Genomic DNA, 20,053 nt, shown 5'->3' with positions numbered 1-20,053 from the left:
GATGATAAAGTTTAAATAGATGACATTCTTCAGGGCAACACGACTTCAAAACAACATGGAATTCAGAGAATAAACAGAGGAACACAGTTCTTTCCCCGAAACTGCGTGACTACACTCTTAAAAATAAAGGTTCCAGAAGGATGTTTTTGCAGTGATGCCATAGAAGAACCATTTTTTGGTTCTAAAAATAAACCTTTCAGTGAACCGTTCCTAAAAGAACCATTTTGAAGAATTTTAAAAATCTAAAGAACCTTTATAAAGACCCTGTTCTGCGTTTAAAAGGTTCTGTGGATGTTCAAGGTTCTTCATAGAACCACTGATGCCAATATAGAACCTTTATTTTTTAACAGTGTAGTATAATCAGGCTTTTTCAGTTCACAACAGTTAGAATTGTGTAAATAAATATACCTATGATAAATGATAGGCTACAGCATTCATTTTTCAGCTCTATCTCATATTCACAATAAATCATTAGTTACATTCATCCATTGACTAAACCAATTTCTTTAGTATCTTTTAGTAGGGTGATTTCTAATGACAGCGCTGCTCAGTGTATTTGTTGGCTGCATTTTACAAGGTGTTGTTGAAAGTAAAAATAACTTTCTTGTTTACAACTGTGCTTCAGTCTCTTTTAATGTAAAAGTCTTTACTGTTGACTTATTCATAAAAACAGTATCTTTTCGCCATCTAATCGCGGAACAATGTAACTAAAATCACTATTACGAACATACCATTCAAATACCAAATCATGTTCAAGCGTTGTCTGACTTTGGAAACTATAGTTTTATTAGCTGCCAGGAAACACAAATTAAGTTACATTTTCCTATTTTCTCTTTCGAGTAATCAAACAATCCAAAGAAAACATCTTTAAAACGGAAAGAAAACTCAGTGTGATCGGATGAACATTAAAAAATCTGACCAATTTTCCAAAACAAGTGAATGATCTTCCTTAGAAGAGTGACAAAAACAGCAAACTTCAATGTGACCTGTATTATAATTATGTCCATAAGCTTTTTGTGAAATTTGGATGAACTCATTAATATGTTGTTTGACCTCTTCATGTTTAAGCAGAAAACCATGGTTCATTATATTTGTGTATTTTTTCTTTTTTCTTTCATTCTGTCTTAACAGTACTGCCTTAATGGTTTACTTGTTTTTTTTTTACTGTTCAATAAAAAAATCAGAAAAAAGATTTGCCATATGCGTTCAAAAATCGATCTGAATCAAAAGATTCACAAACCCGCTCCGAAATCCCGATCTGAATCGAACGATTCGTAGGTTCGCGAATAATTTTGCAAATTGCATGATTCGCGATCCGCGATCCGAAATCCCCATGAAATGATGTTTCGCGAATCATTATTCAGATCTACCGACTACGGAACGCGGATGGCGAATCATTGATTTAGATCAGAACGCGGGAGCGGGTTCGCGAATCTTTTGATTCAAATCGGAACTTTGTGCGGGTTCGCGAATCATTTCGCAAATTGAATGATTCGCGATCCACGTTTCGAAGTCCCGATCTGAAATGATGGTTCATATTATTATTCAGATCTGGAGCGCAAATCGCGAATCACAAATAATTTCATTTAGATTGGAACTTCAGATCAAAACTTTGGAGTGCGGATCGCGAGTCATTTGTTTCAGATCTAGACTTCGGAGCGGGTTCGTGAATCATTTGATTCAGATGAAGACTTCGTTGCGCGGATCGCGAATCATTCAATTCGCGAACCCGCACCAAATTACCGATCTGAATCAAAAGATTCGCGAAACAGCTCCCAAGTTCTGATCTAAATCAATGATTCGCGATCCGCGTTTCGTGGTCGGTAGATCTTAATAATGATTCGCGAACCATCATTTCAGATCGGGACTTCGGATCTCGGATCGCGAGTCATGCATGTCGCGAAATGATTCGCGAACCCACTCTGAACTTCTGATATGAATCAAAAGATTCACGAACCCGCTCCGAACTTCGGATCTAAATCAAATGATTCGCAATACACGATCTTATCATTGGTACGTGCTCTTAAAAATCACTACCAGAAAGAATACATGCACATAGATGTTGGATATATTTGTGTATTTTTCCGTTTATCACTAACAAAAAAAGTTTATCATTCCAGAATTCAGCTCATGTTGGTTGAGAGAATATCTAGTGTAATTAAACTCAAATATAATGGCGTTTGTCACGTTTTGATCACAACTTCTGGTCATGAACTTAACTTTCTTGTGTAATTTTGAGACTTAGACTGATAGCACAACTCTATACTAGTTTAAACCACTTTAATAAAATTGTGAAATTACAGTCTTTTTACTAAACTCAGAATACACTAAAAATACACATGAAAATATAAAACTAAAAAAAATATATCTACTATGCAAGCAATGCTTCAGTTATTTGAATAGTAATACAATGGGTATATACAATGTCTTAAATATGGGTTATTTCTCTTATTCTCTTAAAATTATGAATATGCATGAAATGTTGAGCAGGAATGAAAACATTAAAACAAACACAAAGGTCATTTCCTTAAGTCAAACCGTTTATTAAATCAAGGTTTTCATTTTCTATTTATTCATACAACCATTATTAGTGGACACAGCGCTAAATGGTAAAATCAGCATCACATCCTTTGGGTTGTTAATGGCTCACGCGTCTCTCACACACATGGAGAAATCAATTACAACAGCGAGAAACTGCTCACCATCCAAATGAATACAAAAGGGCATCAGAACATCAATGTTTGAAAACAATTGGCACAAATTAATACTTCATCTTTCAGAAGAAAACAAAAAAAAAAAAAAAAAAAAAAATACATTTACAAATTAATAGCCAATTAAGGAAAATGTGGATTTTAGATGATGATTTCAGGGGCTCAGCACAATAAATACTTTCCCAGGCTTTCCTTGTGGCGTAAATGACTTGTAGAGTCAAAGCTAGGATGAGGAGAGTGTGTGTGTCTGTGTGTGTGTGTGTGTGACTGACTGATGCAGGATCTCTGAGAACATCAGCGACTACAGGACTGGATTCAGAGCAGCTGAAGTTGTCCATCATGTCAGGATGGTGTCATCGATCTCTTCGTTGGAGTCGGGAAGGCCGGAAATCTTCTTCAAGGATCTGCGGTAACATTCTGACAGCAGTTCGTTACTAGCCGAGTCCAGGATCGCACTGATGCTCTGAAACAAACACACGGAAACGTTATTCGAAATGCTTCGTCATTATTGGATACGAGACATATTGTTTAAGAGGTTACTTTTAAAGGTGTTTTTTTTTTTTTTTTTTTTTTTTTTAATCACTGTACGCAAAAAGCTGTGAATATTCTGCCCAGCATCTTTTGTTTTCCAAACCGAAAACAAAAATTACTTTAAAACAGTTTTCACTCAGAAACTGCTAGTAAATTTCACAAATAATTACAAAGAAATGGGAAGTAACATTGAATTAAATGTGAAACTCTCAAGTAGAAAGACTGAAATACTATTTCTTGTAAAACATACTCCAATAACCAGTGAATACTGTGTAACTTCAATAATGTAATCAGATTACTTTTTTAAGTAACTAGTAAAGTAATGTATTACTTTCAAAAATGATGTTTTTAAATAAGTAACACAAGTTACTGTTTTCCCATTTATTTATTAAGGCAGAGGCACCTCCTTCAGGCTGAGGCTTAATAATTTCTCCGTAGGTGTGAAAGGGCCTTTAAAGTTGCCAGAAATCAGGGCTGTCAAACGATTAATCGCGATTAATTGCATATAAAATAAAAGTTTGAGTTTGCCTAATATATGTGCGTGTGCTGTGTGTAATTATTATGTATATATAAATACAAACACAATATTTACAAGTATATGTATTTATTATAATTTTAGCATAATTTATAAGTATTTATAAGTAATTTGTGTCTATTTATATATACACATAATAATTACACACAGTACACACACATACAGTGGGTACGGAAAGTATTCAGACCCCCTTAAATGTTTCACTCTTTGTTATATTGCAGCCATTTGCTAAACTCATTTAAGTTCATTTTTGTTCCTCATTAATGTACACACAGCACCCCATATTGACAGAAAAACACAGAATTGTTGACATTTTTGCAGATTTATTAAAAAAGAAAAACTGAAATATCACATGGTCCTAAGTATTCAGACCCTTTGCTCAATATTTAGTAGAGGCACCCTTTTGATCTAATACAGCCATGAGTCTTTTTGGGAAAGATGCAACAAGTTTTTCACACCTGGATTTGGGGATCCTCTGCCATTCCTCCTTGCAGATCCTCTCCAGTTCTGTCAGGTTGGATGGTAAACACTGGTGGACAGCCATTTTTAGGTCTCTCCAGAGATGCTCAATTGGGTTTAAGTCAGGGCTCTGGCTGGGCCATTCAAGAACAGTCACAGAGTTGTTGTGAAGCCACTCCTTCGTTATTTTAGCTGTGTGCTTAGGGTCATTGTCTTGTTGGAAGGTAAACCTTCGGCCCAGTCTGAGGTCCTGAGCACTCTGGAGAAGGTTTTAGTCCAGGATATCCCTGTACTTGGCCGCATTCATCTTTGCCTCGATTGCAACCAGTTGTTCTGTCCCTGCAGCTGAAAAACACCCCCACAGCATGATGCTGCCACCACCATGCTTCACTGTTGGGACTGTATTGGACAGGTGATGAGCAGTGCCTGGTTTTCTCCACACATACTGCTTAGAATTAAGGCCAAAAAGCTCTATCTTGGTCTCATCAAACCAGAGAATCTTATTTCTCACCATCTTGGAGTCCTTCGGGTGTTTTTTAGCAAACTCCATGTGGAGAGGCTTCCGTCGGGCCACTCTGCCATAAAGCCCCGACTGGTGGAGGGCTGCAGTGATGGTTGACTTTCTACAACTTTCTCCCATCTCCCGACTGCATCTCTGGAGCTCAGCCACAGTGATCTTTGGGTTCTTCTTTACCTCTCTCACCAAGGCTCTTCTCCCCCGATAGTTTAGTTTGGCCGGATGGCCAGCCCTAGGAAGGGTTCTGGTCGTCCCGAACGTCTTCCATTTAAGGATTATGGAGGCCATTGTGCTCTTAGGAACCTTAAGTGCAGCAGAAATTTTTTGTAACCTTGGCCAGATCTGTGCCTTGCCACAATTCTGTCTCTGAACTCTTCAGGCAGTTCCTTTGACCTCATGATTCTCATTTGCTCTGACATGCACTGTGAGCTGTAAGGTCTTATATAGACAGGTGTGTGGCTTTCCTAATCAAGTCCAGTCAGTATAATCAAACACAGTTGGACTCAAATGAAGGTGTAGAACCATCTCAAGGATGATCAGAAGAAATGGACAGCACCTGAGTTAAATATATGAGTGTCACAGCAAAGGGTCTGAATACTTAGGACCATGCGATGTTTCAGTTTTTCTTTTTTAATAAATCTGCAAAAACGTCAACAATTCTGTGTTTTTCTGTCAATATGGCGTGCTGTGTGTACATTCATGAGGAAAAAAAATGAACTTAAATGATTTTAGCAAATGGCTGCAATATAACAAAGAGTGAAAAATTTAAGGGGGTCTGAATACTTTCCGTACCCACTGTATATTAGGCAAACTCAAACTTTTATTTTGTTTGCAATTAATCGCAATTATTTGTCTGGCAGCCCTACCAGAAATATAATTTTAGCATTTTTTTGTTATTAAAAAGCAAGCAAGTCCAGCCCAGGTGACAAAAAGTAATGTTAAAGTCAACTTGGCTATTAAGCTACTACTAAATATAAAGTAGAAACCTTAATTTTCTGTAAAGCTGCTTTGCTACAATTTGTTTAATAAATAAACTTGAACTGAAAAGGTAAAAATGCATTACCTTCCATTTAAAGTAACGCAATTAGTTACTTTTTTGAGTAACAAAATATCATAATGCATTACTTTTAACAGCACCACCAATAACACTACCTTTCATCAGAAGCTGTATCCATCCAGATACGTTTATACAAACTTTGAGATACTGCATAAAAATCCTGGATGGAAACAGCAAGATCTTAAAATGTGCATGAAAACTTCGGATACATGTTCATCTCATAAGAAAAGTGTAGTAAAAATTGTGCACAAAAAACTGATGACAACACTGATTGCTCAGTATTCAACAAAAAAACTCACTGTAACTTTGCATCAATTAAATAACTGGACTAAACAGCATACCGATCTCATCACCAACCATCTCAGATGTTGTTTTAATAACTCAGAAATGCCTGAGCAAAAGTTAGTCATCAAAATGATCTGGTGAAATCACCTCTCAGAACTGGATCACTTAACTGCATTCTCAAACTTCAGGCAAACAAACGCAAAATAACAGTGTTTGTTACTGCATTTCATCAGCACGCTTTGAGACGCAAGTCACTTATTAGGTTGAAAAAAAGAGTCGGAGATGTTTTTGCAGATGTTTTATGTGATATTCTAATTTTCTGCACAAGTTAAATTTATAAATGTGACACTGGACCACAAAACCAGTCATAAGGGTCAATTTTTTAAAATTGCATTTTATACATGATCTGAAAGTTGTTTTGGTTTGTTAGGATAGGACAATATTTGGCTGAGACACAACTATTTGAAAATCTGGAATTTGAGGGTACAAAAAAAAAATCTAAATATTGAAAAAAAATTGCCTTTAAAGTTGTCCAAATGAAGATCTTAGCAATGCATATTACTAATCAAAAATTAGGTTTTGATATATTAACAGGAGGAAATTTACAAAATATCTTAATGGAACTTGATCTTTACTTCATATCCCAATGATTTTTGGCACAAAAGAAAAAAACGATAATTTTGTCCCATACAATGTAATTTTGGCTATTGCTACAAATATACCCCAGCGACTTAAGACTGGTCCAGGGTCACAAATTCGGATGCAAACATAGCTGTATGTCTTGAATGAAATTCAAAACTTGTTTTGAATGCAAAAAAAAAAAAAACTGTCTGTTTGCTCAAGCACATCACACTTTGTCACAAAATGATGCATTTTGTAGCATTTTTTTTTTTTACCAGTTTGAAAGATTAAAAAGTTTTATATTATTCCTTAATCAGCAGAAAAACTGAACAAAGACATGATTCCACATTTTCCGATTTCAAGGTTAGAATCATGGCTTGCGACAGAAGAAAATGCAAACATGAGCCAGATGATTTTCTACAGTTGAGGGAGTTTCATGGCATCCAAACAGCCACAGAAAATTACAGATTTGGTTTATTTATAAACTTGTGTTTATGTAAAGTTCTTTGACATGAAATGATTTGAACATTAAATTAATTGAACACATTTTCTTGATTGTTCTTTTGACATTTGACTGCTTTTATTATTTTGATAAGTTCTTTAAAGCCGTAAATAGATAAAAAAAAAAAATTCTTCATTCTTATTTTGTAAAATATGTATGTGGTGGAAAGTTTTATTTATATTTTTGACCTCAGCATCATCAGCATCATCTTTTTGCAAATCAGGCTTTTTTTTTAAATCATTATTTTCAACTATTTTCAAAAATCATTTTTTTTTTTTTTTTTAACCATGCATTGAAGAAAGCATCATATGATGACTAACCTGCATGCCGTCTTCTCCCTGGCGCAGCCGCAGCAGGCTGACGAGCGTGTGTTCGCTCTGTGCTCGGACGCTGGTGTTCTTGTCCTTAGTGTTGTCCAGCAGGGCTTTGATGACCGGTTTGACCAGACTGGGCTCCAGAGCGGGAGTCTCCGCCTCCTTACACACCCACCACAGCACGCGCTCTGTTACCAGACGAATGTCACTCGACTGGTTCTGCAGACACTGTAGGAGAATCCACAGCAGAGGGGGAAATTCAACATCTCATCTTCACAATGCCATACCATAAAGCATCTTGAAAAAAGTAGTATGTAGTATATACTGTATATTTTCTATCCATATGAACTATAACCAAATATGGATCTCCAATAAATAGATTTTTCAAAAAAGATCAAGTCCATGATATTGATCAACTTTTTTTTTTTTTAAATAATTAAGGAGAAATTATACCAGAAATCTATTTGTATAGTAAAATTACTTCTCAAGGTAATAATAATAATAATAACAATAATAACAATATGTATTAAAACAAGCCATTGATTAGGGGCCAAGCACAGAATATGCAAAGGCACCTATTGTATCCATTGGCGTTCTTATTATTCTTCTTTTTCCGTTTCTTCCTATGGCAGCCCATAGAACCACTTGCGGGAAAGTTGTGAAATTTGGCACACTCATAGAGGACAGTCTCAACATTAACCATACCAAATTTGGTGTCTCTAACTCAAACTCTCTAGCGCCACCACTTGTCCAAATGTTTATGCTAATAACTTTTAAACCGTAAGGCATAGATTGAAATTTCTTTCCTCTGAATTCTTGGCTCAATTAAAAAATCATAAGGTTTAGTTTTTTTTCTATAATTTTTTGTTCGTAAAACCTACTTTTTTGAACTCGTCCTAGACGGTTTGTCTGATTTTCACCAAAATTGGCTCAGGTCAAAAATGCTATATAAAGCATTGGCGTTATATATATCATTACGAAACTCGGTATGTGTTTTTGGCACCATGCCCTGACAGTACTCAAAAAGTCTGGGGGCAGCGCCACCTTGTGGCCAAAAGTTATAAGAAAATTTCCAAAAATGCTAATAACTTTTGTTTACATTAGCCTATTGTAAGGAAATTTGTCTTGATATATTCCTTGGATCAGGCCGAGAACACCGATACTAATTATGCCATAATTGGATGAACTTCGTGTCCGCCATTTCAAATAAATGCACAAAACCTACTTTTTCGAACTCCTCCTAGACCATTGGTCCGATTTTCACCAAATTTGACTCGGATCATCTTCAGACCATAGCTGGCAAAAATTTATGGATTTCGTGACGATATACAAAACAGCTTTTAACGCATCAACTAATTTGTTGGAAAGAACTGCATCTGAGACTGTATCTCTGCAAAGCTTTGACATATTTACACCAAACTTTGTATGTGCCAATGTCACCTCACACTGACCAGGCCACATCAATTTGGTAACAGCGCCACCTACTTGACAGAAGTAATACACCATTCATTAAACATTAATAATGAAATTTCCAAAAATGCTAATAATGCCTGACTGCATTAGCCTATTGTAATGAAACTGGTCTCAAAACATTCCTTGGGTCATGCCGACAACATACCAATTATACCATAGTTGGCTGAACTTTAGTTGTCTGCCATTTTGATTTATGTTGAAAACCTACTATTTCAAACTCCTCCTTGACCGTTGCTCCGATTTTCACCAAAATTGAATCAGATTATCTTCAGACGGTGCTGACACCATTTTCGTACAGCGCCAATACAAATTTGAGGCATGATGCCAAAATGACTCTGAGGCTGTAACTCTGCAAAGCTTTGACATAATGACACCAAACTTTGTGTGTGTCATTGTCACCTCACACAGAACACATCACATCAATTTGAAAACAACACCACCTATTGGCCAAAAGTGATCAGCCAATAAATTATATTATTAGTGGTGGAACCTGGAGATCTAGTTTGGTGCTCACACTGCACATAGCCTAACCTATTAAATATTACTATAAAAATAAACTTTTATTTATTTTTTAAATAAAATAAACTTTATTTAGTTTTTTTAATAAAATAAATAAATAAAGTGTGATATTACTATATTTTAAAATAGATATAATATTAATATTATTGCACATTATTTAGTTTTTTTTCCCATTTCTCTCTGAAAGCAGCAGCGCGCAGCCTACATTTATGCTTTCAGTTTGAATGGAAATATTATACAGCATTACAGTTAGTCGATCTAAAACGACGATTAACAGCTGTCAACCATGTCGGTACACAAATGAGCGGTCTAAACTTATTTACACTGCACATTCTTTATTTTTGGTCATGCATATCCACCTGCGCACCACTTACGCGCACCCCTGTCCATGTATTAATTTATACAGTATACAACTACTATTTTTATTTGAATGATTAAATAGATGTTTTATGAGTTAATTTTATTAGACACCTTTTTAATTAGAATTTTGCATTAAACACTGCAAAATTTTACACATCTATAAAATGAGTTTACTTATAAACAAGTTGTTTACATTTATTCTTGAGGTCTAACGATCTGAACCAATGCATTTCCTTCTCTATTAATAGTATAAAATGCATATTTTGATATCAATATCAAATGATATGAAAGAATAATATTCTCCAGCCCTACACTACAAATTGTATCCCATAATGCAAAGTACTCAGTGTTACCAAACATTTTAAGAGTGCAGTGTAAATTATATAGTAATTTGTACGGTATTTAATGATAGGTGGTTCATCTCAGTGTATGTTGGTGTCAGTCTCACCTTGACGAACTGTGTGATGATGCGGGGCGAGATGCTCTCCGGTCCTCCTGAGCGGAGCTGGTGTCTCATCAGGTAACCCATGGCTCTGATGCCACTGCAGGCAATGGGGATCTGCAGAAAACACACAGAGTTACATAACAGACCGTTCATGGAACTATACTGTAAAATATCAAGAGCTTGTGAAAAATCTTATATTTGAGGGGGGTTAAAAAGCCCCCAGAGTAGTGCAATGACCATATCAAAACTCAAAATATTTCATTTCCATACCTAAAACGTATATTTTACAGTCAGCCTTGTGCAGATTGATCATAAACACAACTAACAGGCTTCCTACCAGTGGCCATCACAAAACTTTGTTACAGACAATTTTGTTACAGGCATGCAAAATGTTTCAATACAAGTATTTTAATCAAATAAAATTTATGCAATATTTCAAACATTTAACCCACAACAACAAAAAAAAAAAAAAAAAAAAAAAAAAAAAAAAAAAAAAAATCAACCCTTCGCAACAGTTTAAAATCAGCCCAATTCCGTGCAAAAAATGCAGATTTGGCAACCAACACAAGCTGCAGAAATCAGATTTAACTGAACATGGGTCAAGACAAGAGTAAAGAGAGAGGACTGACAAATCATGCTGGAGGATTTGCTGCTCAAAAGACCATGCGCTCATATCTGATGTGCTCCCTTTATACTGAGACCATGTGATTGCGAAATTGAAAGTGAAAGTGAATAGCCGCACATTCAATAGAGATTTTAATACTCCACATACAATAGCGGCTTCCTAATATGCGAAAATTATATTTAATATTAGAATGACTGCTTGAGCAGGCGGTAATGGCCTGAAATTCAGCGGGAGTGGGATAAAGAAAACAGTTCCGCGTAGGGTTTTAATACAAAAATGCACAGAATGAATGCCGACTATAGAAAGCAAAAACCAAATCCCGGACATTTTGGCCGATTTAGAAATCCCATCTGGACGCAATTTTTAGGTCCAAAAAGAGGACATGTCCGGGAAAAAGAGGACATGTGGTCAACCTAATTAATGTAAAATAACACATTAGCGGACTGGAAGAAACAATAGGGAATTTTTTTTTTTTGGCTATTGCTACAAATATTCCTGTGCTACTTATGACCAAGGTCACATTTAACATGATAAATGATTTTATGTATTTATTTATGATTTCACACTACATCAGCAGCAAAAGCTATATTCATGGCAAAATCAACGGTATTATGATTACAATATCATTTCAATACATTGTTTACAATAATTTAACAATTTTGTCCTAAAACATGAAACGTTCAAAAGTAAACAATTTATTCAGCCATGTTAAACAATCACAAAAATTTCGATTGCATGCTCTAAATGTCATGAAAAACCACTCTGCCATTATTACCATTATTATTATTAACTTTATTTTTTACATTTTATTTAAATGTATTTATTTATTTTTTATGAAAAGAAGTCTATGATATTGATAAACTTTTTATTTAAGCAATTATGGAAAATTATGCCAGAAATATATTCGTATAGAGAAAATTACTTCTAATTTATCTTTATAACTTAAACTTGTATACTTAAATTATTTATAAATTTTTATTTATTTTTATTTTAAGAAAGAATTTAAGAATTTTTATTTGATTATTTTTTTAAAGAAATATTTTTCTATACTCTTGTGTACTTTTTTTCCTGTACTTAAACAGGTCTGAAAATGACTAAAATCAAATTCTGTATTTTCCATATTATGCAAGCTGCTGCAATGTGCATGTATGAGGAAGAACTAGTTAGTGGATTTAGGAAAGTTTGAGAGGTTCAAGCAATGAACAAACATTTGAATATTCATGAGTTTCAACTGTCATTGTTTTGAGATTTATTTGGCCCTAAACACACTGTAAAAGGCATTTTTTTGTCCTCATTGGTTTACAACATGAGCCAGCCTTTTTGCTGATTCACTGCGGTGTCTTACTCTGTCTGCGGTGGCACTAGATAAGACGGCCTCCTGCACGGACGAGCTGTACTCCTCTGTACACAGCCGATCAGGAGCAGACTTCACTGCGATGGCCAGAGCCAAACTACGGCCGTGACGCACCATCCAGTCCACGCCGGACACATCCGCTGCAGACAAACAGACAGCAGGAGTGGAACTGTCAAACAATCTGGATTTAATTCTAGATTAAAGTTCTTTTCTTGATGCATCCAGGCCTGAGATGTGTGTGATCTTACCGAGGACATGCTGCTGTAACACACTCTTGAGCTCCTCTTCTGACAGGAAGGCACAAAGCTCGCCAACACAGCCTGCAGAGGCCATTCTCGTAGCATCCTACACATTGACACACACACACACAGAGACAGAGACACAGAGGTAAGACAACAGTGTCACTCTCACACAACCACATCCTGTGCTAGTTACGGTTAAAAAGACAAAGAGCATACGCATTCACATCCTCACGACTTTAAGCATATAAATAATGATTAATTGACATTGAAATTTTTAGATAAGAATATATTCATAAATGTAAATACATGTACATTTATTATAGCCTGATATATATAGGACTATAATAAATTTTTCAGATAGTTTTCAAAAGGTTTTGGACAGTAAGATTTTTATTCTTTTTTTTGTGTATTTTTTTTTATTTTTTATTTTTTTTTAAAGAAGTCTCTTCTGCTCACCAAGTCTGCATTTATTTGATCCAAAGTACAGCAAAAACAGTAACATTTTGAAATATTTTTACTATTTAAAATAAATGTTTTCTATGTGAATGTATTTTAAAATGTAACTTACTCCTGTGATTGTAAAGCTGAATTTTTAGCATCATTACTCCAGGCACATGATCCTCCAGAAAGCATTCTAATATTCTGCTTAGCTGCTCAAAAACATGTATTATTATTATTATTATTATCATTATTACAGTTAATAAATTATTAATTTTTTCAGGTTTCTCTGATGAATAGAAAGTTCAGAAGAACAGCATTTGCATCATTATAAATGTCTTCAGCATCAATTTAAAGCATCCTTGCTAAATAAAAGTATTAATTTCTATAATTGTTTTATAATAATAATGAAATACTGACTCAAAGCCTTTGGATGGTATAGTGTATAATGTTATAAAAAGCTTTTTATTTCAAATGCTGATCTTTGGATATTTCTATTACATCAAGGAATCCTAATAATGTACTCAACCATTTTAAATATTGATAATAACTGTAAAAAATGTTTATTGAGCAGCAAATCAGCCTATTAGAATGATTTCTGAAAGATCATGTGACACTAAAGACCGAAGTAATGATGCTGAAAATTCAAATTTGATCACAGGAATAAATTAAATATTTAAATATATGCAAAAAGAAAACTTTTGTTTTTTTTGTGAAAGCAAAAATATTTCAAAATTGTACTGTTTTTGCTGTACTTTGGAGCAAATAAATGCAGGCTTGGTGAGCAGAAGAGACATCTTTAAACATTAAAAATCTTACTGTCCAAAAACTTTCGACTTTGTTTTCTTTTTAATTTTATTCAAATTTTTTTTTTAAATATTGTATTTTTGTCATTTTTATTAAACTAAATGAAAATGAGAAATATTACCTGGGTAACTAGCTTAAAAGGTAAGTGTAGTTTATTTTACAGGGTTCCCACACCTTGGTTAACTTCAAATTCAATGACCTTTCAAGGACTTTCCAGGTCCAATACCCTTAAATTCAAGGACTTAATGTGGGGACACTTTTCAAGTGAGAGCAAGGTTACATCATGTTACCTTGTAAGATACATTGTTACAGTTTTCATGTGTCAAACACAACTATGCAAAAAACTAACGTAATGCGTAAATGTGCATAACTAATGTAAATCAAGCACGCTTGTATGCATAGGCCACGAAGTGTTGGCAACATAACACATTAGCGGACCGAAGGGTATATGGAATTTTTTCCAGAAAACAAAATAAATTCAAGCACTATCAAGGACCTGTATCTATGTATGTTTATTTTTAAAAACTTTCCAGGGCCTTGAAATTTTTATTCTGATTCACAAACTTTCAAGGATTTCAAGGACCCGTGGTTTTAATCTATTTAATTTAAAGGTTTTTTTTTTCCAATTTCAAGTAACAAATGTGTTTTTTCCATTTTTTAATTATGGTTTTCATTTTTGTTATCTGTAATACCCCTGATAAGTATCTGTACCTCATCATGTCCCAGCATGCCCAGCAGTGTGGTGGTGATGTTCTTCCTGATGGCGGGGTCGACCTTTGCCCCTGCACCCTGGATGACGAAACGCAGGGCCTGTAACATCGTCTCCCTGCAGAATGAAGACAAGAACAAACACATTTTTATTCTCTACAGAAAATGTTTGTTTACATGAGAAACCCTAATTATGAGCAAGAGCTAATAATTAATAAATAGTGACTTATTAATTTTGCTAAAACTATAGTGGGTATGAATGACCAGCAACTGCCAGGTAGCCTTGTTTGGTAAAACAAAAAAAAAATAAAAACATGATTTTTTTTTTCAAGCATGGTCACATATTTGTCAGTATCTGTGTCTCTCTGGAATACTTCATTCTGACTGGTCAACTGTGTCATTTTGTTACCATAAGCATTCAACTGTAAAATTGCTCATCGCACCAGTACACAAATACTATTTCCTGCATAGTTTTAGTTTCATATCTCTCAACACTCTTACTCTCTTTATTTTCACATAATAAAATAATTTAAACTTCAACCAATATTTAATGTCCAACTATTTATTTATTTGTTTTTTTTTTTTTTTTTTTTTTTTTAGTTTTTCTTTTTTTCAGCAAGGTTGCATTAAATTGATCAAAAGTGTCAGTAAAATAAAAATAAAAAAATAAATTCTGCTTTTTTGTCATTTCTATCCATCACAAAAATCCTAAAAAGATTAATCAAAGTGTTTATATAATATTAAGCAGCACAACAGTGTTGAACATTAATGAAACAGAATTATTTCATCATGATTATTTCAGCAAATCAGCATATTAGAATGATTTCTGAAGGATCATGTGACACTGAATACTGGAGTAATGATGCTGAAAATTCAGCTTTGACCACAGCAATAAATTACTTCTTAAAATATATTCAGTTATAAAATGGTTCTTTTAAAGTGTAATAATATTTCACAATATTACTGATTTTTCTGTATTTTCAATTAAATAAATGCCACCTTGGAGAGCAGATAAGACTTTTTTCAGTACAGCAGTGGATTTACAAACGTCATGTCATAACTGTTGCTGAAATGTGCATGTTTTTTTTTTTTACCTGACTCCAGAGTCCTCTGCATTGCGTATGGCGGACAGCTGCTCGGTGAACAGTGGATCTACTTTAGTGTGTATGGAGACCAGCTGACCCAGAGCCTCTGCCGCCCGCAGCCTCACGGCCCGGCTTGAGTCCTGGAGGGCCTTCAGGAAGGTGGTCTGGAGCTGCGGCAGGAAGGGTTTCAGAGCGATGCCCACCTGCGCACGAGAGAGGAGTTACAAATGAGTGTGCATGAAGGATCTTCATCAACATCAAGGACAGAGGTGTGATGGACACTGACTTTGGCCAGCAGCAGAGTGAGTGTCTCCAGCAGAGCCGTCTTCACAGTCCAAGCGAAACGGTCTCCTAGGATACGGATGAGCGGTCCGGTGATGTTGACCACAGAGGGCCGCAGCGCCTCCGCTGATGTCAGTTTAATGACTCCGCCCAGCGCACGAGCCGCCTCCTCCTTCTGCTCCGGACTTCCTGTCAGCACACCTTCCCTCAGCACGGGGAGAATACACGTCACTCCCTGAGGAAAAATGCACAGCATGTCACGTCAGTGCTAGTGTAGGATTATTTATATATCATTATAGCATTTATTACTATTTTAAATTAGCTTAATTTTATATTTTCAATTCTCATGTTAATTTTAGCACTTTCAACGTACACTACCACTATAAAAGTTTTTGGATAGTAAGATTTTAAATCTTTTTTAAAGACGTCTCTTCTGCTCTGCTCTTCTGCATTTATTTGATCCAAAATACACCAAAAGCAGTAATATTGTGAATTTTTTTTTACTATTTAAAATAACTGCTTTCTATTTGAATACATTTTAAAATGTAATTTATTCCTGTGATCAAAGCTGAATTTTCAGCATCATTACTCCAGTCTTCAGTGCCACATGATCCTTCAGAAATCATTTGAATATGCTGATTTGCTGTTCAAGAAACACTTTTTATTATTACCATCAATATTTAAAACATCTGAGTACATTATCAGGTTTCTTTGATGAATAGAAAGACATTTTTCTAGTTTTTAGTTAAAGTTACTTTTATATTTAATTTCAATTTCATTTAGTTTTAGTAATTTTAGTACTTAAATTATTTCAATTAGTTGCCAAAGAATACATTTTCATTTCAGTTTTTGTCATTTTATTAGTTGTTTTTTGTTTTTATATATTCTATTTGGCTTAAAATAATGCTTTCACATTCATAAGAGCTGCATTCAAAGTGGAATACTTGAAATATTTTATTAGTTTTTACTTTTTTAATATATCAATTTAATATAATTGCATTATTTTGCATAATAATAATAATTATGTATAATTGCATAACTGAAGTTATTTGCCAATGCAACATTTCTATTTTATTTATTACGTTTTTGTCTAATAGCTACATTTTATTTTATTTCAGCTTTATTTATTTTCATTAAAAATTTTAGTTTACATTAACAACACTCAAATTCATAAAGCTTGTATCTGAAATGAAATACTTTGCTTGTGTAATTTTTATTATTATTATTTTTCAAATTTTATTTAGCTTTATATTCATTTACTTTTTTAGCATTTGCATTTCAGTTAGTTGCCAACATTTTTATTTAATTGTCAAGTTTATCTAATATCAATATTTTATTTTAACATTATGTCAATTACAGAAAATGATTTATAATAGTTTGTTTACAACAACAACGCTCTTTCATATTCATTAAGCCAAATCATTTGTGATGGAATACTTTGCTTTTGTCAGTTTTATTAGGTATTCTAAAAATCAGTCTATTTAATTTTAATTTATTTTTATTTCTTACTAGCATACTGCAGTACACCTACTGTATACTTACTACTAGAGCTGTAATCGGGCCTTAAAAGTTAGGCCCGACAAAATTCGGGCCGAGCCCGACAAGTATATTTTGATTGACAGCTTTTTACAAGCCCGAACCCGTTTGCAGCCCGACATTATTCAAATGTGCGCAAGCACACAACTCTTTTGCCTTTTGGCAAGAATGAGTCATTTATACATGTTTTAACATAATTTATTAATGACTAACGTAGGCTATAGGCCACTTGGAAGTTGGAACAAAGAAATATAATAAGTCCTCTGTAACATCGTAACATCTTAGCACTCTAAATAGGCGTACACTTAGCCTATAAATAGGCCAATACGCCAATAAAAAAGACTCTTTCTTAACAAATTAAATTAAGATAAATTCTAAATTAAGATGGGTTTTTGGCGATAACGAAATTAAGATAGTTTCAGCGCGGTTCTGCGCTCACTGATCCAGCAGCACTGAACACCCTTTTACTGCTGCTGTGACTGCCCGGGATGCAGAGTACTGATCTGGCTAATTTTGCCAAAACGTAATCACCAGAGGCAAGCCTCAGTTTCACCTCCTCGGCATCCATTTTCGCATCTTTCTCCCGCTAATCAAAACGCATCACATGACCGCTAACTTACCGGGCAAGCCGGAGCGCAAGCCTGAACCCGGCCCGAGCCCGTGTAAAATGATATAAATTAAGCCCGAGCCCGACTGAGCCCGTCGGGTTTCATCGGGTTTAGGCAAAGATCTTCAGCTCTACTTACTACTACAACCTAATAAATATTATTTGTGAAATGGTGTGCAGCTTTTTAACTTCTTTCTTTGACTCATTCCCTGATAGGACAGCCAAAAGTTTTTACACATTAGATTAAAATGAAAAATAACCATTTTTACTGTCAAGATTATAACTGGATGCCACTTGATGAATTTAACGTGACTTAGTGATGTCATTTAATAACACTGTCAAACTACTGTTGAAAACACTGTTATGCAGTTGCTTCAGTTCATTTATGACAGCTGAGTATATTTTGTCAAATGTAGTAAGCTAACTGGGTATTCCATACCGCATATTACTTTTTCCACATTTATTAGGCACGGGCAATGCGCCATTCTGAACACTTCCATATGGATTATGTGCTATCACCGCTGACCCTTGCTCTGTATTTGTTTCTGTAAGTGATTCTTACCTTTTTGGGCAGACAGAAGCCAGGTAAGTGTTGACCTCTGACCTCAGCGGCAGCAGAGCGGATGTCCCTGTGCAGGTCATCAATCAGGGACAGCTGGCTGCCAGCATCCAGTTTCTGCACAAACACAAACAAGCACAGTGAAACTATGAGAAATGCATCAACCAAACAACAATACCAGTCTTGCTTAAATCCAGGATGTAGCTTAAATCACGTAATAAACATAGGAGAAAGAAGTCCCTTATACTCTCCAAGGCATTTATTTGATCAAAAATACTATAAAAAATTGTGAAATAATATTACAATTTAAAATAACAGCTTTTTATATAAATATATTACACATTGTAATTTATTTAAGTGATCAAAGCTGAATTTTCTGTTATTTAAATTATGTTATTTGAAATATCTCCATCTTACTAGCAGATCAAGAATCATAAAAAATAGTCTACTTGTGGTTTGGAATTGGAACACAGATGACAATACCAGGTATAAACAGTAAGGCTGTCACCTACAATTATTTTGGTAATCGAGCAATCTGTCGATTGTTCTGATGATTAATCGTGTAATTAATGTACTGATTTAAATTAGAGATGCACGATATTGGATTTTGCCGATATCCGATATGCCGATATTTTTCCATCTCATTTTGGCCGATACCGGTACCGATATATATCATTTTATTTGGAAAGTTAGTTTTTAACAATAACTTATTTGTTAGGATTAAATAAATAGTAATGAGTGGTTTACATTCAATCCCTTCTTTTTCATCAGTAGACTAGCATTATTTATGATCTGAATTTTGTGAATTAAGTTCACTTTTGCTACGTTATAAGCCGAACTTCGGATGCTTTCACTTTCGAATTCGCAATCTGAATACAACATTTCAAAACGAAAACAGAAAAGAACTAAACTGAGTGACTGTGAGGGTGCTTTGCCGGACATGAACACGACATAATTCATTGCTACAATTTCTTAATTCTTCCTATGATTTATTAATTTATTAATTTGTAAAATGAGGGAACGAATTAATATGTAGTATTAACGAAATGTTAATTTATTCCCACAAAATATTTTATTTCCCACCCGCAATTTATCACAGTAAGAGATACGAAAACATGGATTAAAAGTGAATGACAAGAAAATAAACCTAAGAAATTAAAGGGTGAGACGGTGAGGATTTGGGAAAATAAAAATATTAAGTTATGTCGCAATTCGTGACCAACTGGCAAAACAGTACACTTTTTTTGCACAAGAATACCAACATGTTTACCTTCTCTGGTTTAACAAGCGGTCTTTTACCCTACTCGAAAACCAAATCCTCCGTCTCCTCTCCATTCTTAATTTATTGCCACAAAATCTTTTATTTCCCACACGCAGTTTACCCGCATAAATGATACGACAACATGGATTAAAAGTAAATGACAAGAAAACAAACCTGCGAAATTAAAGGGTGAGACAGTGATGATTTGTGAAAAGAAACT

At 34.6% G+C, this 20,053-nt stretch overlaps 1 protein-coding gene across 1 annotated transcript in view; it reads right to left on the bottom strand.

Annotated features, from left to right (window-relative positions):
- Positions 1–2,774: 2,774 nt before the first annotated feature.
- Positions 2,775–20,053, bottom strand: part of gcn1 (GCN1 activator of EIF2AK4) — a 69,967-nt gene continuing 52,688 nt past the window's right edge. The window contains exons 50-58 of the mRNA XM_051117887.1: positions 18,576–18,689; positions 15,875–16,105; positions 15,598–15,791; positions 14,507–14,621; positions 12,557–12,653; positions 12,300–12,448; positions 10,333–10,443; positions 7,539–7,760; positions 2,775–3,174 (exon numbers count right to left, since the gene is read on the bottom strand). Coding sequence (XP_050973844.1) covers positions 3,049–3,174; positions 7,539–7,760; positions 10,333–10,443; positions 12,300–12,448; positions 12,557–12,653; positions 14,507–14,621; positions 15,598–15,791; positions 15,875–16,105; positions 18,576–18,689 — 1,359 coding nt within the window. The 3' untranslated portion in view covers positions 2,775–3,048. The remainder of the gene's footprint in view (positions 3,175–7,538; positions 7,761–10,332; positions 10,444–12,299; positions 12,449–12,556; positions 12,654–14,506; positions 14,622–15,597; positions 15,792–15,874; positions 16,106–18,575; positions 18,690–20,053) is intronic.

This window comes from Labeo rohita, chromosome 8 (genome assembly GCF_022985175.1).
Source record: "Labeo rohita strain BAU-BD-2019 chromosome 8, IGBB_LRoh.1.0, whole genome shotgun sequence".
Taxonomy (NCBI): Eukaryota; Metazoa; Chordata; class Actinopteri; order Cypriniformes; family Cyprinidae; genus Labeo; species Labeo rohita.
The sequence above is the reverse complement of the archived record's forward strand: the minus strand, read 5'-3'. Positions and strand labels throughout refer to the sequence as shown.